Below are 23,645 nucleotides of genomic sequence, written 5' to 3'. Positions count from 1 at the left end.
ATGAGTTATTGAACTTAATTTTGCGTGTTCACATCTTAAAATTAGATAAGGAAGAGTCTTACCTCTAATGGTTTTACAATTATGTGAGTATATAACCATCTTCCCAAATTAAGTTTTCTGTCTTTATATATTAGTTTTTAAATGAGATTTTTACCTGAAAGTCAATATTTGTGAAAATATTTTAATTTTAAAGAGATGAGTTGTGGGGTAAGCACATGTTGGCTTTAACTGTGACTAGGTGACTCTGGAGAAGACATTTTGTTTGGAACATCAGATGGAAAACTTGGGCTCGTTCAGATCACTCCACCCACGCCAACACACAAGTGGGAAATTCAAAATGAGAAAAAGAGGGGAGGTATGTTTTTATGTCTTTCAGATTCTGAAATTTTGGTAATTATTAAATAAAGTATCCTAGATTGTATAGTTCATTCTTTTATTCATTCAGAGTATGTATATAGCAGACTTGGCAATTCACAGAGCTACCTCAGTTGTATTTACTATTTGTTTATTTATCGGGTCTATCATATTTTTGGTATAATTTGTTAAAAATAAGACATGCTGCTCCAACTAGTTTGGCTCAGTGGATAGAGCGTCGGCCTGCGGACTTAAGGGTTCCAGGTTCGATTCCGGTCAAGGGCATGTACCTTGGTTGCGGGCACATCCCGGTAGGGGGTGTGCGGGAGGCAGCTGATCGATGTTTCTCATCAATGTTTCTAACTCTCTATCCCTCTCCCTTCCTCTCTGTAAAAATCAATAAAATATATTAAAAAAAAATAAAAAATAAGACATGCTAATCATAATTTGGAATGGATTGGCTCTTATGGGCTAGGGTTCATCTATAAGATCATTCTATGCTCAAATCCACTTTGCATTGTTTGGTGTAGGGAATACATTAGAATTTGGGAGTACTTGGTTTGAAGCAAGGAAGAAGTGCTGAGGGAACTATTCCTATTTTCTCAGGAATATATACCTTCTAAGGGAAACTTATGTCTGACTTGGTAAGTAGTGAGATGGCTATTGATAAGGACAGCATTGTTCATTCATGTATTTATTCCTTCAACAAACACTTGTTAGGGGAGACAAAGGATAAACAAATAAGATAGCTTCAAGTAGTCACCTGAAGAAAATGTAACAGGGAATGATGATGGGTAGAAGGAGGAAGGCTCCTTTTAGACTGAGTGGGTGGTCATGGAAGGTATCTTATAAGAGGTGAAATTTGAGCTCAGCTCTGATTGATAAGAGAAGGAGTTGGTCAGAAGACTTGAGGCAGAGATAACATGGTTCATTTGAAAAGCATTCGGAAGACCAGTGTGACTACACGCCTCAGCATGGCCTGAGATGAAATCAGAGAGGTAGGGAAGGGCCAAATCATGTAGGTCTTTGTGAGTCTTGGAAAAGGTTTGAATTTTAATCTAAGTGCAGTGGGAAGTCAAACAAAAACCCTCCATGGAGAATGGATTTTGAAGGAAGCAGGTGCAAATTGGAAGCACGGAAGTCAGCTTGGAGATTATTGTTGCAGTTGTTGTAAGTTCTCCTGGTCTAGACTCGAGATACGGTAGCCTGGACTAGGCTAATGGTAGTTGCAAATGGAAAGTTGTACGTAGAGTTAATAGAATTTGCTAATGTGTTTGTTGTGGAAGTGAGAAAAAAGAGAAGAATTAGAGATGTAGTCTAGATTTTTGGCCTGAGCAACTAGGTGTTATCAGACCGAGATGAGGAGAGACTAGAGAAAGAGCGTTATTATTGATGTGTGACAAAGGGGGTGCCAGGAGAGTTTTGTCAGGGGCTTGGGAAGTTTGAGGTGCAAATGATGCCTCGGAGAAGATGCTGAGGAGGGACTTTGCTATGTAAGCCTAGAGCTCTGGAGAGAGGCCAGAGCTGGAGGTGGAAACTGGGGCGCCATTGCCCTGCAGACTGTATTTAAAGCCTTAGAAATAGACAAATGCAGAGAAAAGAAAAGGATGGGTAACTGATTATGCTCAGTTATTTAGTGTTTTTTTTTCTCTATTCTATTTTTTAATTCTTACTTGGCATAAACTTAACTATAATATTGGTATTATTAATAACTTCTCTTTTCATTTTTAAAGGTATTTTGTGTGTTGACAGCTTTGACATTATGGGTGATGGGGTTAAAGATTTACTTGTTGGGAGAGATGACGGAATGGTGGAAGTGTACAGTTTTAATAATGCAAATGAGCCTGTTCTGCGCTTTGATCAAGTAAGTTCATTGTTAAAGACTATGTGCCTCTTACTAGTCAAATAACTAATTATAGACATGACTGAGAGGGTTGGGTTTTATTAAATGAAATATATTAAAATCTTGTGTTTGCCTTAAAATATTGCTGCTTTGATGCTACAAAATCTTCTCTAGACTACTCCTGTGTTGTCTTCAAGCTGAATAACAAATTACTCTTCCATTTGGTTTTTAAATATTGTATATCTAAGTATTAAATATTTTGCCTTAGTTTCTGTAATGCAAAATAGATTACGGAGTATCATGTTTGGGTAACGTAAATGAGACTGTTGTTGTAGAGCAGTGAGGTTTCAGGAGGAAGCTCCAGGTTGTGAGAACAATGTACAATTGTCCTTCAGCAGAGGGAAGAGTAGCCCTCTCCCTTGGGGCTCCCCAAGGCTCCACTGTGTAAGGAGGACGGCTAGGTGAGAGTAATTTTTAGTTCACAGATTTTACATGTCGTTAAGCTTGTTTGTCCCAGGGTACAGAGTCGCATGGAGAAGCACTCTGGTGACTTTAGATGTGTAACTTGGAAGATGTTGAAATAATTAAACGAACTTTCTATAACAAAATTTCTTTTGTTCTCATCAGCATCTTTATGTGACTAAGGTGAATTAGTGCTTATATCTATGAAAATGAAAAATAAGACCAGAGCTGATGTTGAATCCAGTCTTATTCTAGCCTTGTGTAAATAATTTTCATTGTGCTACATGAGTAATTTAGAAGAAAAAAAAATGTTTTATTCATCTCATGAGATACATTTCCTATAGAATTTTGCTTTTGTATTAATTATTATTTACTAAATCTTGTATATTCGTTTCAATCAATTATGTAATACTAATTATAATGATAGAAACTTCTAATGCTTAGAGTTTTATAATCACCAAAGATAAAACATTTCGATTTATTTTTTGGGGTTGCAAGAAGTATAAAAGAATTGCAAGCATATGACTATGTTTCATTAAGATAAATATATGTGGCCGGGGCCGGTTTGCTCAGTATTTAGAGCATTGGCCCAGGGACTGAAGGGTCTCAGGTTTGATTCTGGGTTAAGAGCACATTTTACCTGGGTTGCCGGTTTGATCCCCACCCTATGGGAACAAGGGCGGGAGGCAACAATTTATGTATCTCTCTCACATCAGTGTTTCTCTCTCTCTCTCCCTCTCTCTCATCCCTTCCTCCCTCCCTTCCACTCTCTTTCTAAAAATCAGTGGAAAAAGTATCCTCGGGTGAGGATTAACAACAACAAAAAAAGATGAATATATATGATGGAAATGGAATGAAAATAAGGGTTCAAGGAGAAAAAGGAATAATGTAAAATTTCCAACTGTTAAAGAAGGATTTATTTCTCCATTTTTTAAGTCAATGATTGTGTTTATAAAGTTCTGGTATTTAGTTTCATTGGGTTTGATTTAAGGATGACAGTTGTATTTTAAAATGATAATCTTTAAAACTTCTAAAAACTACTTTCTTTGTAACTATTTAAAGTTGTGATGAAAACTCTAAAAGGCAACTTAAAAATGTATGGGAAGTGGGGGTACGTAGTTTTTTTCAGAATTACTTTAGTGGGAACATGAGCAAAAAGTTTTGGAGACTTCTAGTGTGTGCGAGATCTGCTTATTTAAAATGCACCTGTGGCCCTAGCTGGTTTGGCTTAGCGGATAGAGCATCGGCCTGCAGACCGAAGGGTCCTGGGTTTGATTCCAGTCAAGGGCACATGCCTGGGGTTGTGGGCTCAATCCTCAGTAGGGGGCGTGCAGGAGGCAGCCGATCAATGATTTTCTCTCATCATTGATGTTTCTATCTCTCTCTCTCCCCTCTCTCTTCCTCTCTAAAATCAATAAAAATATATTTTAAAATAATAAATAAATAAATAAAATGCACCTGTGAACCTAACTTTATGCAAACCTTTGTAACTTGACTTTCTCAGGTCTCAGGAAATTAGTCTCAGGAAAGGCTAAGAAACGCCTGATTTGCAGGATAACTCTTATAGGGAGGGTGAAGAAAACTAACTTTTTAAAAAAGATTAAAAATTGGGTATATTTATTTATTTTTGGATTTTATTTTTTTTCCTTTTATATTGACTTTATTGGGGTGACACTGGTTAAATTTCACAACCCCAGGTCAAGTCTCCAGCCATCACCATTTATCCCACCTAGACCCTCCTCCACCTCCCCCCATCCCCCTTTCTCCCTGCAGTCACTAGCATTTTTTAAAAATTATTTATTTAATATATATTTTTATTGACTTCAGAGAGGAAGGGAGAGGGAGAGAAAGGAACATCAATGATGAGAGAGAATCATTGATCAGCTGTCTCCTGTACGCCCCCCACTGAGGGTCATGCGTGCAACCCAGGCATGTGCCCTGACCGGGAATTGAACCATGATCTCCTGGTTCATAGATCAAGGCTCAACCACTGAGCCACGCCAGCAGGGCTGCAACACATTTTTTAAATTAATTAGAATAGATTAGAATATATCAGAGTGCAACACAAACCTTTTAAGATATATCTGTTGTTGTATATTTTCATGTGTGAATGTATTCTAGATGGCAATATAAAATACATTGCTTGCTTTCAAATAGCTTAAAAGCTATTCACTTAGCCCTGGCTGGGTAGTTCAGCTGGTTAGAGCATTGTCCCGATACACCAAGGTTTCGGGTTCGATTCCTGGACAGGGCACATACAAGAATCAACCAATGAATGCATAAATAAGTGGGACAACAAATCTCTCTCTGTATGTCTCCCTCCTTCCTCTCTCTCTAAAAATAATCAATAAATAAAAAGTTTCTTTTTAAAAAGCTACTGACCTAGAGTGCTGGTTAAAAATACAGATTGCTAGTTGACTCACCCAAGTGATTATTATCTGAAAATTTGGGGAAGTATTACTTTAAAAAGTTGTAAACCCCGAACTTTCGGAAAAGCTTGCTTTCTCTCCATAGTAGCAAATTCTCCAAAGCTTTCATCGATGCCATCATCTTTTTTATTCATCTAAAAAGCTATTTGGAGAAAACACATGAGACAGGATCTATGGAATTCAAATAATAGACTATATTTTGAGAGTTTTGCTTATGCAATTTTTAAAACTTTTTTATGTTAATAAATGATATTTGCTCATTAGATGACTATTGTAGTTGAGTGGTACATGCAAATATGGGAGTCATTTCAATCTTTCCTCAAATTTAAAAGCACTGGAATGTGCCCTGGCCAGTGTGGGTCAGTGGTTGGCCCATGCACCAAAGGGTCTTGGGTTCAATTTCCCGTCAAGGGCATGTACCTGGGTCGCAGGTTCATTCCCTGCCCAGGTTCCTGGCCCCCTGGTTGGGCGTGTTCGGAAGGCAACCAAGCAATCTCTCTCTCTCTCTCTCTCTCTCTCTCTCTCTCTCTCTCTCTCTCTCTCCCCCATTCTCTAAAAAGAAAAAATAAATCAATAGAGAGAATATCTTTGGGTGAGGATTAACAACAACAACAAAAACAACACTGGAATTTTCTGACATTTGTGCAGGGTTTTTGCCTTTCCAATCTCAATGTCTACATGTACTAAGTGTTCAGTAAACATATGTGGAAGGTCTGGAGACAGGAAAATAAGTTTTGTGGCATACTGTAACATATCTGTGAAATGTTTAGTTATTAAGGAAGTGCTTGGTCTTAAATTTCTTTTAGGCGCTGTCTGAAAGTGTCACATCTATCCAGGGAGGTTGTGTGGGGAAAGATGGCTACGACGAAATCGTAGTATCCACATATTCAGGTAAGGTAAAGGGTAATAGGCAGTTGAAGGAAGAATGGATAATAAAAATATAAATTGAATAAATTGCTTTTGACACTTGTTTGTTTGTTTTTTGTTGATTTTTTACAGAGAAGGGAGAGAGATAGAGAGTTAGAAACATCAATCGGCTGCCTCCTGCACACCTCCTACTGGGGATGTGCCTGCAACCAAGGTACATGCCCTTGACCGGAATCGAACCTGGGACCTTTCAGTCCACAGGCCAACGCTCTATCCACTGAGCCAAACTGGTTAGGGCTTGACACCTGTTTTTTAATGTGTTATTAGTAAGTCCCTCTTTTTAACATTTTTAAAAATTTTCATTTTCATTTAGTTATGTTTTACTTTTTTTATTGAATTTATTGAGGTGACATTGGTTAATAAAATTATATAGGTTTTGGGTGTACAATTCCATAATATATAATCTCTGTATTGTACTGTGTGTTCTTTATCCCAAATAGTAAGTCACTCTTATCTATAGTGTTAAAAAATTTATTGGTTAAAAAATAAGGGTATATCCTACCTAATAAAAAGGTAATATGTAAATAACCATCACTCCGCTACGCCCACGATTGGGCCGGCGGAAGGCTGGGGGGCGGGACTTGGGGTGGCCTATCCAGCCGTTGAGAGGAACGGGGGGCGGACCTATCCGGCCGCTGAGAGGCGCCTGAGGCTTTTGGCCTGGTGCACGAGCGGACCCCCAGCTCCCCCGCCAGGCTTTTGACCTGCCCCCGGAGGCTTTTGGCCTGGTGCATGAGCGGACCCCCTGCCATCGATTGCAGGGAGCTGGGGGTTTCTTCGGCCTGGTGCATGAGCGGACCCCCTGCAATCGATCCCAGGGAGCTGGGGGTTGCTTCGGCCTGGTGCACCAGCGGACCCCCTGCGATTGATCGCCTGGGCAGGGAGCTGGGGGTCTGCTTTCGGCCTGGGCAGGAGCAGACCCCCTGCGATTGATTGTAGGGAGCTGGGGGTCCGCTCCTGCCCAAGAGGCTTTCAGTCTGGGCAGGCCTGGGCAGGGGCTGAGCCAGAGATCAGAGGGAGCTGGAGAGGCCTGCTCAGGCCTAAAGCTTCGGCCAGAGGCTTTAGGCCTGGGCAGGGCCCAGCCCTCCATTGGTGTGAACTATAGAGGAAACACCTTTTCTGACTGCACATTGGCTAAGCTTCCTGTATGTCACTGGTAATATTCTTAGTAACTTGGGTAATAAGAATCCAAAAAGGTGATCTAGGGTTTTTCCACCACACTTCTGGAGAAAAAAATGAAGGTCCGCTGCTGGAGGGCTAAGAAATGTCATATCCTGCCCTAGCCGGTTTGACTCAGTGGATAATGCCTCAGCCTGCAGACAGCAGGGTCTGGGTTTGATTCTGATCAAAGGCATGTACCTAGGTTGCAGGCTCCTCCCTGGCCGGGGCCCAGATCAGGGCTCATGCAGGAGGCAACCAATCAAAGTGTTTCTCTCTGTCTTTCCCTTTCTCTTCCACATTCTCTAAAAGTCAATGGAAACATACCCTCAGGTGAGGATAAAAAATAAATAAATAAATCCATATCCTATGAAAGACACATCTTGAAAATCCCTAAAGAAAGTTGTCAATTTTTCTTGGTGAAGGGACTGGAGTCCGTGTTGATGAAAACACCTTGGTGGCTGCGGTGACTGACAGTGGCTGCAGCAGTGGGGCGATGGGGCTGGTGCCTTCCCTGACCAGCCCAGTTGCCTCCCACAAAGGGAGGCCAGACTGCGGCTTAGGTACGCTCCCTGTGGGGCGCGGGCCTAAGCCATCAGTAGGACATCCCCTGAGGGCTCCCAGTGTGTGAGAGGGGGCAAGTTGGGCTGAGGGACCCCCGACCCCCAGTGCACGAATTTCGTGCACCGGGTCCCTAGTTGATTTATAAAACAGTTAATCCTATTTAATAATAGACAAATATGCAAATTGACCATACCTCCAACACACCCACAAGCCACGCCCACAAACCACGCCCACCATTCAATCAGAGCAAGTATGCAAATTAACCCAAACCAAGATGGCTACAGCCACAGAGAGCAAGGTTTCCTAGGTAACAGAGGAAGCCAAGCTTTCCGCCTGCCCTTGCCAGGCCTAAGCCTCCACTCAAGCTACAAAGTTTCAATTATAGAAGGTAAACAAATTCAAACAAATGGCGGCAGAATGGAGCTTGAGAGAGCAGGCCAGGGTTGCCGCCAGCAACAGGGGAAGCAAAGCTTTTCACACACCCTGGCCGGGCTCACCCGCTTAAGGCAACAAAGTTTCAATTATAACCCCAACAGAAATGGCTGCCGGCCTCGGAGGGAGCCCCAGGCTTGGCTCCGCTCCAGGCTACAAAGTTTCAATTGTAGAAGGAAAATAAATTCCAGATACCAGGGCCTCCGCTTGGGTTGCCAGGGGGCGTGGCCGGCCTGCAAACCACCACAGGCCCCTTGCTCAGGCTGCCCCACACCCCAAGGGAACCCCCACCTGATCCGGGACACCCTTCAGGGCAAACCAGCTGGCCCCCACCCCTGTACCAGGCCTCTATCCTATCTAATAAAAGAGTAATATGCAGATTGATCATCACTGCAACACACAATATAGCTGCCCCCATGTGGTCAAAGATCCTGCCCCCATGTGGACACAAGATGGCCACCACAGATGGCCAGCAGGAGAGGGCAGTTGGGAGGCACCCGGCCTGCAAGGGAGGGCAGTTGAGAAGGACCAGGCCTGCAAGGGAGGGCAGTTGAGAGGGACCAGGCCTGCAAGGGAGGGCAGTTGGAGGTGATCAACCCTGCAGGAGAGGGCAGTTAGGAGTGACCAGGCCGGCAGAGGAGGGAAGTTGGGGGCAAACAGGCTGGCAGCGGAGTTGTTAGGGGGTGATCAGGCTGGCAGGCAGAAGCAGTTAGGGGCAATCAGGAAGGCAGGCAGGCAAGCAGTTGGGAGCCAGCAGTCCTGGATTGTGAGAGGGATGTCCCAGATTAGAGAGGGTACAGGCTGGGCTGAGGGACAACCCCCGTCCGTGCACGAATTTCGTGCACCGGGCCTCTAGTATTTAAATAATACTTTCTAAGCCTGGCCAGTGTGGCTCAGTGTTTGAGTGTTGAGCTATGAATCCGGAGATCACGGTTCGATTCCCAGTCAAGGCACATGCCTGGGTTGTGGGCTCGATCCCCAGTGTGGGGCGTGCAGGAGGCAGCCGATCAAGGATTCTCATCATTGATAGTTCTATCTCCCCATCTCCCATCCTCTCTAAAATAAATAAAAATATATTTTTTAAAAAGAATGTTTGGCATATCACTAGTATCTTTAAAAGTTAAATAATATTCTTTGGTTTAAAAAGAAATTTAGTGTATGTTTTATTATTTAATACACATTAATATAAGAAATACACATTTGTTATAAAATCTTGCTTGCTTTTCACTAGGTCATTTTTACATTCTCACAATGTTATACAAGAGTTTAACAACATGAAAATAATTTTTGAAAAACGATTCTTATTCATCAGCTATTTTGCATTTGTTAGAATGTGTTGACTTATTTCATACTCGAAAACTAAAACTGTCAATTAAATGAGAGATCTCCTCAATCATAGTTTGATAGTATTTCAGGCAAAGCAAAAATGGTGTCACAAAATGCTTAAGTAATTTCCCTGTGGTTTGACTATTTTCCAGCTTAATTTCTCTTAGTTGTTGTTTAGTTTGGGGTTTTGAAGAGGAGTGTGCCGTGGAGTGAGGTTGATGTTGGTGGACGGGGCAGTGGACTGGGTGTCTTTAGCCCTTGTAGCACTCACGGTGCCCGGTTGCAATCCGTCCTGCAGGCTGGGTTACGGGGCTGACCACAGAGCCCGTGCACAAGGAGAGCGGGCCGGGCGAAGAGCTCCGGCTCAACCAGGAGATGCAGAACAAACTTTCCTCTTTACGGTAACGTGGCCTTTGTTTGCCTTTTTAGTTTTCATTTCATGAAGTGTGCAGTGGTTGTTGCTTTTGTTGCTTATAGATGCAGCATATTATATCGGAAGGAATTACACAGTAATTTGTTTATCACTTTTTTAAATGTAAGTTTATCAGTTTGAGAAAATTAGCAGTAAATGCTGATTAGTATTTTGGAGTTAGAAATATACTTTTTGTGTGCTGTATTGTATATTGGCTTCTTCTTAGACAGAGAAGTATATTGTTTGTGTGGTGATAGGTAGTCGTCATGTTTTTTGTTTTTTTTAAATATATTTTATTGATTTCCCACAGAGAGGAAGGGAGAGGGATAGAGAGTTAGAAACATCGATGAGAGAGAAACATCAATCAGCTGCCTCTTGCACACCCCCTACTGGGGATGTGCCCGCAACCAAGGTACATGCCCTTGACCGGAATCGAACCTGGGACCCTTGAGTCCGCAGGCTGATGCTCTATCCACTGAGCCAAACCGGTTAGGGCTATGTTTTGTTTTTTTTACAGGCATTAAAGCAGCTAACACAGATGGCTCTGCACTCACTCATTCTAATGCTCACTGCTCCTGCAGGCCTTTCTGAATCTCTAACTCTGGCTTATAAGTTTTCTTAGTGGAAATGAATAGCGTTGACTTCCTTAGACCCAGGGATTGCTCTGTCACCCATTCAGTTCAGCGGGAGCGACTGCCAGCACTGCCCGTGCAGTTCAGTCCCAGCATCCTCCCCAGCACTGGACCGAGAGTCTGCTGCTCCACGCTTCCTGATCACCCTTGTGGTCCCCAAATGTTAGAACTCTGCAGCCTCCTTCTTATTTTGTCTGTCTCCCTGATGTCTTACTGAAAGGTGCATGTTCACTGGTTTCTTCTTCTCACGTCTGATGTGTTCCTGTGCCCGGACAGCAGGTTCTCCTCCGATTGGTGCTGTGGGTGCCATGGCCAGGGTCGTGTGTGAGCATTGGCTGTCTGCAGCCTGCCTTGATACCTACAGCTTTGTATTAATGTTACTCGTGTGGGACTGAGTAGATGTTTTAATTTTTAGATTAGAGATAAATAATATGGAATCGTTTAGTTAGTCCTATAAGCAAAAATTTTGTTCCTATTAGTGTTACAGTTCTAGCTCAACCAATAAAAATCCATTCGCCACTCCGGCTGGGTGGCTCAGTTGGTTGGAGTGTCATCCCGTACACCAAAAAAGGTTGTAGTTTCTATCCCTGGTCAGAGTGCATCAATTTCTCTCTCTCATTCTTCCTCTCTCTCGAACTTCCTCTCCCCCTTCCTCTATCTAAATAGGTCCTGAGGTGAGGGTTAAAAAATTCCATTTTGCAGAAGTAAATGTCTCAAATTTTGATAAACATTTTAAGGACCTCAAATGTTTACACTTACAGGTGACAGAGTTGTATCTGTTTTCCTCCAGGACTGAGTTGGAGCAACTTCAGGTTAAGGTAACACAGGAAAGAGAGAAGTATCAACAGTCTTCGCAGTCAAGCAAAGCAAAATCAGCAGTCCCTTCCTTTAGCATAAATGACAAATTTACATTAAATAAAGATGATGCCAGCTACAGCCTTATCTTGGAGGTGCAGACTGCGGTAGACAATGTCTTAATACAGGTAAGCAGAATGTCTAACCTGTAATGTAAATGTTGGTCTTTTAAATATTATATTTAGTTTAGATAGTACTTTCAAAGGCTTATTTTAGTCTTCTATTAGATTATCAGTTTGCTCATAAATTATCAAAATTACAGCTTTACTTTATTTATCCTATGCATATTAAACAAAAGGCTGATGCACTTAAGTTTGAGGATGAGTCAGAAAGGACAGTAAGGATTTTATACTTCGGCTAACCTTTAAGAGAATCGTAATAGAGATGCAACTTAGAAAACTGCAGTGTTTAATGCCCTTATTAGAACCTTTAAACTTCAAATACTGAAATAAATAGCCTGCAGTACAGCTTGCATTACCAGTTCTTAGGGAGGTCAGTAGGCAAAGAACATAATCCCGAAGGTGAAATGTAGGGATAATAATGTACAACTTCATTCTTCAATATATTTAAATAGAGGCCCGGTGCACGAAATTCATGCATGGGGGGAGGGGTGTGTGTCCCTCAGCCCAGCCTGCACCCTCTCCAACCTGGGATCCCTCTCACAATCCAGCACTGCTGGCTCCCAACTGCTTGCCTGCCTGATTGCGCCTAACTGCTTCTGCCTGCCAGCCTGATCACCCCTTAAGTACTCCCCTGCCAGCCTAATCGATGCCTAACTGCTCCCCTGCTGGCCCAATTGCTTCTAACTGCCCTCCCCTGCTGGCCTGGTCACCCCTAACTGTCCTCCCCTGCAGGCCTGGTCGCCCCTAACTGCCCTCCCCTGCCGGCCCGATTGCCTCTAACTGCCCTCCCCTGCTGGCCTGGTCACACCTAACTGTCCGTCCCTGCTGGCCTGGTCGCCCCTAACTGTCCTCCCCTGCAGGCCTGGTCGCCCCCAACTGCCCTTCCCTGCAGGCCTGGTTTCCCCTAACTGCCCTCCCTTGCCAGCCTGGTCACTCCCAACTGCCCTCCCCTGCAAGCCTGGTCCCCCCTGCAGGCCTGGTCACTCCCAACTTCCCTCCCCTGCAGGCCTGGTCACCCCTAACTGCCCTCCCCTGCAGGCCTGGTCCCCCCAACTTCCCTCCCCTGTAGGCCTTGTCCCTGCCAACTGCCCTCCCCTGCAGGCCTAGTCCCCCCAACTGCCCTCCCCTGCAGGCCTGGTTGCCCCTAACTGCCCTCCTGCCAGCCTAGTCACCCCTAACTGCCCTCCCCAGCAGGCCTGATCGCCCCCAACTGCCCTCCCTTGCAGGCCTGGTTCCTCCCAACTGCCCTCCCCTGCTGGCCATCTTGTGTCCACATGGGGGTGGCCATCTTGTGTGTTGGAGTGATGGTCAATTTGCATATTACCTCTTTTTTATATATAGGATGATTTCTTTAGTTGGAGTGAAAAGGATGATAGTACAAAGAATGGAAAGCAAGGAAATGATAGAAAACCCATCAGAAAATGAGAAAAGACTAAGGGGAGGAAGTACATAAGCTTTAAAACGATGTGGATGAGAGATCAGATTATTAATCAAAACGTAAAGGCGGAAATCTCTCCTAACTCTAGCTCAGGACTGCCGCCTGGAACAACTCGGGAACCACATACACAGAGCACAGCGCAGGCATCGGCCTCAAGACTGCCTGCAGGGGCTGGATGGGGAAGCAGGGGATGAGAAGTACAGACTGGTAGTCACAAAACAGTCACAGGATATAAAGCACAGCATAGGGAATCTATAATAATAAAAGTGGAATATGCTAATTAGACCGGACAGCTGAATGACCTTCCAGACATCCTTCCTGACGAAGCTGTGGCAGTGGGGGCTGAAGCAGAGGCAGTTAAGGGCAGTCACGCAGACAGGCGAGTAGTTAGGGGCAATCAGGCAGGCAGGCAGGAGAGCAATTAGAAGCCAGCGGTCCCAGATTGCAAGAGGGATGTCCCGGATTGCAAGAGGGTGCAGGCTGGGCTGAGGGCCCCCCTCCCCTGTGCATGAATTTCGGGCACTGGGCCTGTAGTATAGTCAGTAATATTGTAATTATGTGGCATGCCAGGTGGGTACTGGGAATATTGGGGGGAATACTTTGTACCTTATATGATTGTCTAACCACTGTGCTGTACACCTAAAGCTCATACTAAATAATATGGAATATAAACTGTAATTGAAAAATAAAATTTAAAAAAAACTACCTTTCCAGAGGAGAACAAAAATTCTCTCCTGTCTGTGTTACAGCTGAGGTTAAAATCAATAAAAATGAACTGATATAGTCAGAATGGCCATGTGATTATTTACAGCCTATGGTAACATTTTTAGCACTGACAGAAATAGACAGGAAGATTATACTTATAAGGGGAGAGTGAGGTGATATTCTATGACTTCTGATATTCCAAATTAGAAAAAAGTGGGTCATAATAATACTTATTCTCTATTATTATTCTCTACTTATTTTCTAGAAGTACATATTATCCTACCTAATAAAAGGGTAATATGCAAATTGACTGAAAGGTACCTGCCTGCCTGGTCGCCCCCAACTGCCCTCCCCTGTCGCTATGACGCACATGGCCACCAGGGGGCAGACGCTCAATGCAAGAGCTGCCCCCTGGTGGTCAGTGCGCTCCCACAGGGGTGTGCCACTGAGCCAGAAGTAGGGCTGGTGAGTGCAGCTGCAGTGGAGGGAGCTTCTCCCGCCTCCATGGCAGTGCTAAGGGTGTCCAACTGACAGCTTAGGCCCTCTCCGTGCCTAAGGGCTCCTCCGAGGGCTCCTGGACTTGGAGAGGACGCAGGCTGGGCTGAGGGACACTCCCCCCACCCCAGAGCATGAATTTTGTGCACTGGGCCTCTAGTCAAATGTAAATTAAGAGAATTCATACTCTCAACTTTAAAGATGAACATAAGGAAACCCTTAAAGAAAATAGATTTTGAAAAAAAGTTTTAATTTTCCATCTGAACATTTTTTTTTTAATGTTGGCTATAGAGTGATGTTCCCATAGATTTGCTTGATGTGGACAAAAATTCTGCTGTTGTCAGCTTCAGCAGCTGTGATTCTGAGGTGAGTGAAAATAAAGAATTCTTCAGACGATTTCATTTCTATTTTGTTATTTTGAATAAAGCCTACAAACACCACTAGGGGTCTATATTTCTTCATCAGTTTCTCATTTCATAACCGTCCCCTCAAAATCTGCTTCTGCTCTTTCTTTACCCTCAGATAATCCAGAAACTGGGCTGTCCTAGATCCTTCCCTTTGACCCGTGAAATCCGATTAGTTCCTGCCAGTCCTTCCCGGCTGTCCTGCCCTGCTCTGCTTCCTTCCACTGCTCTCAGCTGTCCAGCCCGCCCCGTGCTTGCTTGAACCACTCCCTCATCCCCTTTCTCTGTCGCCAGGATGGCCCTCGCTTCCAGCTGTGCTGTGCACTGTCACCAGACAGCTCTTCCTAAAACAGACATCACCGTGTCCTTCTAAACCTGTCAGAGCCTCCTTGTTTCCTGTGGCATGTGAGCTAGATTCCCCCAGGATGCAGCTCTGATTCCATCTCCCACTTGTGTCTCACATCTGCGACCTTCCTTCCATGCACATTATTTCTGCCACGCTGAAGTGCTCGACATTTCCTGAAAATGCGGTATAGTCTTACACATTCCTGCATTTGAACGTGATCAGTCCCTTCTGCCAGCCCTTCCTCACCTTTTCTGGGCTTGTTGAATTTTGCTTAATGTTCATTCAGCAGACATTTATCGAGCACCTGTGTGCAAAGTACAAGGGATGAGATTGTGTTGGAGCTTCTGGATGCACCGTGCCCTTGGGGAGCAGCCCCAGAGCGGGTGTGCTCCTGAGGAGGCGGGCGGGAAGCAAGGGCTGCCATGGCTGCGTGCCCAGCAGCCTGAGCAGCAGTCGGGGCCGCAGCGGGCATGTGGTTATACATATACAAAAAGGAGGAATAAGAAGAATAGATAAAGAACAAAGTTGATAGCTATATTAGGGAATAATTTACAATATAACATAAAGCTTTTTCACTTGATAAGAAATTTTATAACGGTTGTATTGTGTTATATATGGCTTGTCATCCCTGTTTGCAAATTATAACATAAAACACTAGGGTCTACATTTTTATCATCATTTTAAAAATCAAGTTAATATAAACCTAAGATCTTTCATTTGTAAATTACTGTGAAAGAGTAACCTTATTTACATCACTGCTGGATTCTTGGGAATGAGTATTTTACACTAATTTAAAACCTACTTTCAGGCACGATAGCTTTATAAAAACCTTACTGTGGGGATTTCAAGTACATACAAAAGTAGAATAGTAGAATTATCTTCATGTACTCATCACCAACTTCAACATATGGCCAGTCTTATTTTATGCTCTTTTAGTCGTTTAACATTTAATTTCAAGAAGTTATAATACTTGAAGTTATCTCTGCAATTTAATTCACCAAACATTGAATTCCTACAGTAAGCCATTGGTGGAAATACAGAGATGAGATATTTCTCAGTCCTCTGTAAGTATTTGTGAAAATCAAAGACATTCTAAACATTGATGTCTTTGTGTTTATAATATAAACATTAGCAGTTTTTACTATCCATTACATTTTTAGAAAACAGTATTTTTAAATGTTATAGATATTCAAGATGGAAAGAGCATGAGCTTTAGAGTCTTAAAAGACATGAATTTCAATTCCAATTTTATTACTTACTGGCTTTTGGGAAATTAACCCAACCGCTCATGCCTCAGTTTCTTCATCTGTAAAACTTACTGCATAGGAATAAGCAAAAAGCCTTTAGCACAGTGCCACCCAAATGAGAGGTGCTCGGCAAACGGTAACCATTACTGATGCTGTTTATTCTGTTAAAAACAAGGATTCATCCTTTTTCTTAACTTTGAATTCTACCCAGTCCAGCGACAACTTTCTTCTCGCCACTTACCGGTGCCAGGCAAATACCACAAGGCTGGAGCTCAAGGTAAAGTGTTTGAAGTTACCTTTACTTGAAAGTCAGAACTTTGTTTTTTTATATTGGTATAACATAAGATATAATTTCTTTGCATTAAATTTCTCCCTGAAATGAGTCATTTTTGAGTAATGACTTTTAAATAATCTCTTAGGTTTTAATTCAGCCCAGACCACTATCTCTGCTGGTATCACTTAACCAAGCATCTTCTCTGCAGTTACCAGTCCTTAATTTCCTGCAGTTGGACATTTGTTTTCTAATTTTCTCTTACGGAAAGTTTCAAACATTTAAACGTAAGGACTCCAGCTCCCTCAGTGTCCAACTCACAGTAGTTTTGTTTATCCTCTCACTCTCCATTCCAAATCATTTTGAAGCAAATATTTTGAAGGATATTTTATCATTTCACTTGTAAATAAATATTTTGGTACATATGTTTAAAAGATAACTCTTATTTTAAAAACATAACCATAGGCCCTAGCTGGTTTTGCTAAGTGGATAGAGCGTCAGCCTGTGGACTGAAGGGTCCCGTGTTCAATTCTGGTCAAGGGCACATGCCCGGGTTGTGGGTGTGATCCCCGGTGGGGGGCGTGCAGGAGGCAACCGATCAATGATTCTCATCATTGATGTTTCTGTCTCTCCTTCTCTCTTCCTTTCTGAAATCAATAAAAATATATTTTTAAAAAAACACATAACCACAAGAAAATATAACCTAAGAAAAATTTACAGTAATTCCTAGATGTCATCAAATATTTACTGTTCAGATTTCACTAACTTCTTCTTAATCCTCACCTGAGGCTGTGTTTTATAGATTTTAGAGAGGAGAAGGGAGAAAGAGAAACATCGATCTGTTGCCTCCCATATGAGCCCTGACTGGTGCTTGAACTGGCAACCTAGGTATGTGCCCTGACCAGGAATCCAACCGGCAATCTTTCGGTGCACAAGACGACGCTCCAACCAACTGAGCCACTTGGCTGGGATGATTTTTGTTCCCAAGGATTTTTTTTCATTGATTTTTTTAGAGAGAATGGAAGGGAGGGGGAGAGACAGAGAGAGAAACATTGATGTGAGAGACATCGATTGGTTACCTCCACACGTGCCCCGACCAGGGCCGAGGACCGAGCCTGCAACCGAGTTACGTGCCCTTGACCAGAATCAAAACCATGACCCTTCAGGCCACGTGCTGACGCTCTACCACTGAACCAAACTGGCCAGGTCAGGTCATTTGGTTGTTGAAGTATCTATATTTTCCTACTACCTGGATTTTTCTGGTTCCATTCCAGCGATATCATTTATTACTATTTATTCTAGAGAAAATCTTTTAAAGTATTTTAGCAACATAAGTACTTCTATAATTAAATATTGTTTTTAGCACATAAATCTATTTTAGTTATTTAATTTGTAATGTGAGATTTAATTTTTTTATTTTTGATACATTTATGATCTAAAAATTAAGAACAATAATGTCTTTCTGGTGTTGCTGATCTTCTGAGTGTTTTTTTCAAGAGAGATGCTGCTACACAATTTTTTTACATAGAGTTAAAGAAGTTTCAGTTAAACGAATTTTTTTCTAAACAATTTATTTTAGTCTACATTAAGTCCCCTTTCATGTAATTCAAAAGAGAAGTTGAAAACTGAATAAGTTTATTACTAAAGGAATATATTTAAGCATATTTTATGTGACCTAATTAAACATTTTAAGTTACATTTTTACTGAGCAAGACGGTGCCAATTCATTTGGAAGTAGGCCTAAAAATATTTAAAAGCTATGTTATTTTTAAAATTGGGTACAAAAACTTTTGTAGTTCAGAGAAAAGAATAAATGCCTGAAAGAGCCAAGAGAACTGAGAAAGAAAAAAAGGTGGGACTTATCCTGCCGTGTAGTAAAACATACTGTGTAACTATGATAAGATGCCTGCGATTGCAGGGTATTTATAAGGCCTAAATAAATAGGCCATCCAACAAAATACGGTCTAGGAATAGACCCCAGCACACATTTATGGAAATGTAATGTGTGACATTTGTAATTAGAGAAAGATTCACTAACTTACTATTTCCTTTTTAAAAATAGTTGTTGGCACAACTAGCATTCATCTGGAAGAAAATTAAGCAGCTACTTATGTCATATATAAAAATATTTAGATGAATTAAGTACCTAGTTATTTAAAAAAGGAAATTTACTTGTCTTCCAGGTAATGGGTGAATGTCAATAAAATATAAAGACTGCCTGTAAGTTGTTATTAAAAAGACTACCAAGCCTGGCTGATGTGGGCATTCGACCTCTAAACCAGGAGATCACGGCTCCATTCCCAGTCAGGGCTGGATCCCCAGTGTGGGGCGTGCAGGAGGCAGCCTATCCATGATCCTCTCTCATCATTGATGTTTCTCTCTCTCTCCCTCTCCCTTCCTCTCTGAAATAAAAAAAAAAAAATTTTTTTTTTTAAAAGACTACCGAATAAGGAAAATAGGCAAAGGATATGGATAGTCAATTCACAGAAGAGGGGATCAAAATGTTCTACCTCATTATTAGGGAAATTAAAATTAAAATAACCAAAAAACAGTTTCTGCTTATCTGACAGGTTGGCAAAAAATTGTACAGAGCAACATCACCAGGTGGCAGGGATGAGGAAAAGGACACGCAATCCTAGCTGAAGGAAAGGACAAGTGTTACAGTCACTCATTTGGAGGAATCAGTTTCACAGCAATAGGATCACAGTGTTGTACTCATGGAAGTGTAATTGCAGCATTGTTTGTAGAGGCAGAAAAGTGGAACCAAAATGAACACTTGATAATTTAATGGTGGGTTAAATAGCTACTTTTCATTCCAAAGAATATTACACAGCTGCAATAAATGTATTCCTGGTAACATGGAGCAGATTCCTGAAAAACACATACCGCAGATGAAACCTCTGAATATGTATATATGTTTATTATAATGACATAAATATGAAGAAAGGTGTGTAAGAAACTCACCTGTCTTGTTTGACAGGTTCCACAGTGGGGGAAGGCAGGGAGGTAAAGACGGTATGAGGACAGGCAGCGATAAGGGGAAAATGTGATTGTTAAAAGTAAAAACAAAGGAGAAACCAAGATGGCGGCATACGTAAACACCTAAACTGCTGCCTCGCACAACAACATCAAAACTACAACCAGAAGACGAAACAGACACCATCCAGAACCACAGGAAAGCTGGCTGAGTGGAAATTCTACAACTAGAAGGAAAGAGGAAAGCACATTGAGACTCAGAGAAGTTGCAAAAGGCTGAAGTATGGAGACATGCGCGTGGAGAGGACTGGCGGCTGAGTGTGCGACTGGCTTTCTAAAGCGGGAGGGAGACGGAAGCTCCCGACTGTGCTGAACTCCAGTCCCGGGCGAGACTCTGGGAAACCAGACTCATTCGGGGGGAATCTGGACTGTCAGGAAAAGAGAAAGCACACTGAGACTCAGGGGAGCTGCGGAAGGCAGACGTGCGGAGGCGTGCACGCACACAGAGGACAGACTGCTGAGTGCACGGGCGGCTGAGTGTGCGGCTGGCTTTCTAAAGCAGGAGGGAGACGGAAGCTCCCGATTGTGCTGAACTCCAGTTCCGGGTGAGTTTCTGGGAACCCAGACTCATTCGGGGAGAAACTGGACTGTCTGGCAGCAGGCGAAACTCAAGGGCGGCTTTCTCTCAGAGGTGCTTGCAGCGATTACCGAGGAACACTGAGACCCAGTGTCCTCATAGGGCAGGGCTGACAGGAAACCAAGGCTGTCTGCTCTGCCCTGAGACTCCGCCCCATCCAAGCTGAGCACAGAGGCTTTTGCAGTTTTGCAAGTCTTGTCTCGTAAGGGTGTCTCCAGTACAGAAGTTCTCCCATCATAGACACAGCTGATCCTCACAGCCAATTGGCCTGGTGGTCAATTCCTCTCAGTGATACCAACAACAATCAAGACTTAACTACAACAAGGCTGTACACACAGTCCACAAAGGGGTGCACCAAGAGTGTCCACCTCAGGTAACTGGGGAGGCTGAGCCACTGGGCCCTATAGGACACCTACCACACAAAGCTACTCTACCAACTCAGGGAAGCAGCAAAAATGTGAAGACAAAAAACAGGTCACAAATGAAAGAAATGGAGGAAAGCAAACGACTGGATATAGAGTTCAAAACCACGGTCATAAGGTTTTTCAAGAATTTCCTAGAAAAGGCCAATAAATTTAGCGAGACCCTCGAGGATATGAAAAAGGACCAACTAGAAATTAAGCATACACTGATGACTGAAATAAAAAATATTATACAGAGACCTAACAGCAGACTAGAGGACCACAAGAATCAAGTCAAAGATTTGAAATACAAAGAAGCAAAAAACACTCGACCGGAAAAGCAAAAAGAAAAAAGAATCTAAAAATTTGAAGATAGTGTAAGGAGCCTCTGAGACAACTTCAAGCGTACCAACATCAGAATTATGGGGGTGCCAGAAGAAGAGAGAGAGCAAGATACTGAAAACCTATTTGAAGAAATAATGACTGAAAACTTCCCCCACCTGGTGAAAGAAATAGACTTACAAGTCCAGGAAGCGCACAGAACCCCAAACAAAAGGAATCCAAAGAGGACCACACCAAGACACATCATAATTAAAATGCCAAGAGCAAAAGACAGAGAATATTAAAAGCAGCAAGAGAAAAACAGTTAGTTACCTACAAGGGAGCACCCATACGATTGTCAGCTGATTTCTCAACAGAAACTATACAGGCCAGATGGGAGTGGTAAGAAATATTTAAAGTGATGAAGAGCAAGAACCTACAACCAAGATTACTCTACCCAGCAAAGCTATCATTCAGAATTGAAGGTCAGATAAAGAGCTTCACAGATAAGAAAAAGCTAAAGGAGTTCATCACCACCAAACCAGTATTATATGAAATGCTGAAAGGTATTCTTTAAGAAGAGGAAGAAGAAAAAGGTTAAGATAAAAATTATGAACAACAAATACATGTCTATCAACAAGTGAATCTAAAAATCAAGTGAATAAAAAATCTGATGAACAGAATAAGCTGGTGAATATAATAGAATCAGGGGCATAGAAAGGGAGTGGACTGACAATCCTCAGGGGGAAAGGAGTTTGGGGGTGTGGGAAGAGACTGGACAAAAATCGTATACCTATGGATGAGGACAGTGGGGCTGGGGGAGTAAGGGCATGGGATGGGGTGGGAACCGGGTGGAGGGGAGCTATGGGGGGAAAAAGAGGGACAATTGTAATAATCTGAACAATAAAGATTTATTAAATTTTTTAAAAAGTAAAAACAAAGATGTTTATTATATAAATAGAATTTATGTGGAATTATATACTTGTTTTTGTACATCTGTATAGAGAGATATGAAAGGATGCTACCCAAATAGCAATAATGGTCATCTTTCTTGATCATTAGGATATTTAAAATAAGGAATATGAATTATGTAACCAGAGAGAGCATTATGACCTTTTATTGTGGGAAAGTTATGTGCAGCTTCCTCTTTAAGATTATGTGTAAGCTTACCCTTTATAAAGAAACCCTAGTGCTCGCTTCAGCAGCACATATACTAAAATGGGAACGATGCAGAAAAGATGAGCAACGGCCCCTGCGCAGGGATGACACGCAAATTCGTGAATTGTTCCATATTTTTAAAAAAATAAAAGTAGCCCTAAAATATAGCTTTATCCTAATTTTTATTTTCTTCATTATTTCTTTTCCTTTTATCTTTTCTGTCTTCCCATTGAGAGCAATATTTGTAGTGTAACGTTCGCAAAAAAATCTTGCTTTAAACTTGTATTTATTTTTCCCATTCAGGGAAAACATTGATTCTTTTTTCCCCCTCACATTCCAGGAAAAGTGTGAGTTAAAATATCAGATTAGAGAAGCCACCTTTGTAATACAAGAGGGAGTACCACCCAGGACATGGATTTCAGCAGAGAGGAGCTGAGGGGGCGGGAGGCAGAACTGGGCAGCTCTCCACCTCTTCTGAGATTAGGTCTTAGTTCACTGAATTACTGTCTTCTGGTAACCGGTTTTGAATTCCCAGGATAGCCCACCAGCCACATTCAAAATAGCTCAAAAGAATTTCCTAATCTAAATATGTCATAATAGATTATGAGTCTGCTTCTATTTTCATAGAAAGTCAAGAGTGAAGTTCTTGGCAACATTTTCTGTCAGTAGATTTAAAAATATATATATATTCTTATTGATTTCAGAGAAGAAGGGAGAGTTAGAAACATCAATGATGAGAGAGAATCATTGATTGGCTGCCTCCTGCACACCCCCTACTGGGCATGTGCCCTTGACCGAACTCGAACCTGGGACCCTTCAGTCTGCAGGCCGACGCTCCATCCACTGAGCCAAACCAGTTAGGGCTGTCAGTAGATTTTTATAACAGCAGCTTTATGCTATAGTACCCCCATTTCTGAGAATGTAAGTTTTCGTTATTTGAAAAACTCACTTATCCCTTCAACAAAAATGTCTAAATTCTAACCATTTTTATGTGAATCTTATAAAATATAGTATATGGTGGTTTTTGTTTTGTTCTGTTTTAATACATTTTTATTGATTTCAGAGCGGAATGGAGAGGGAGAGAGATAGAAACATCAATGATGAGAGAGAATCATTGACTGGCTGCCTCCTGCTGGGGATCAAGCCCGAAACCAGAATGTGCCCTTGACTGGAACCGAACCCGGGACCCTTCAGTCCACAGGCTGACACTCTATCCACTGAGCCACACCGACTAGGGCTATAGACAGTGCTTTTAAATGTGCAGGGTAGTATGTGACAATGTATGTTTTTTGGAATAGTAGACAGATGACCTGAAAACATGTGGTGGGAACAGCTTCAGTAGATCGGTTAATTTTGCTTTCCTCTACGAAAATCTTCCTTTACTCTAGTGATAAAAAGTAGCTGTTTAATAGAATGTCATTATTTTCTTCAAAATATCGCAGAAGAGACGAAGGCCTACGTACTTGAGTACTTGTGTTAACCATTTTAGAGAGAATGCTTACGTTGCTGGGTTATTCTTATTTTCTTTCCTCTTCTGTGTTGAATCAGATCCGCTCAATTGAAGGCCAGTATGGCACACTCCAAGCATACGTGACTCCAAGAATTCAACCCAAAACCTGTCAGGTCCGCCAGTACCTTATCAAACCCCTTTCACTGCATCAGAGAACCCACTGTATGGATCGTGACAGGTAGGACCAAGGCAGGAGCAGTTCACTTTTAGGATATTACAT

General features: G+C 42.3%; 1 protein-coding gene across 2 annotated transcripts in view; it reads left to right on the top strand.

The window, feature by feature from the left end:
* Positions 1-23,645, top strand: part of BBS7 (Bardet-Biedl syndrome 7) — a 50,440-nt gene that overhangs the window by 13,871 nt on the left and 12,924 nt on the right. For both annotated transcript variants that reach the window (XM_079772767.1, XM_079772766.1), the window contains exons 7-14: positions 239-355; positions 2,088-2,218; positions 5,895-5,979; positions 9,794-9,896; positions 11,330-11,522; positions 14,446-14,520; positions 16,363-16,428; positions 23,464-23,603. In XM_079772767.1, the coding sequence (XP_079628893.1) occupies positions 239-355; positions 2,088-2,218; positions 5,895-5,979; positions 9,794-9,896; positions 11,330-11,522; positions 14,446-14,520; positions 16,363-16,428; positions 23,464-23,603 (910 nt within the window). The remainder of the gene's footprint in view (positions 1-238; positions 356-2,087; positions 2,219-5,894; positions 5,980-9,793; positions 9,897-11,329; positions 11,523-14,445; positions 14,521-16,362; positions 16,429-23,463; positions 23,604-23,645) is intronic.

The sequence above is a fragment of the Cnephaeus nilssonii genome (genome assembly GCF_951640355.1).
Source record: "Cnephaeus nilssonii genome assembly, chromosome: 5".
NCBI lineage: Eukaryota > Metazoa > Chordata > Mammalia > Chiroptera > Vespertilionidae > Cnephaeus > Cnephaeus nilssonii.
The sequence above is the reverse complement of the archived record's forward strand: the minus strand, read 5'-3'. Positions and strand labels throughout refer to the sequence as shown.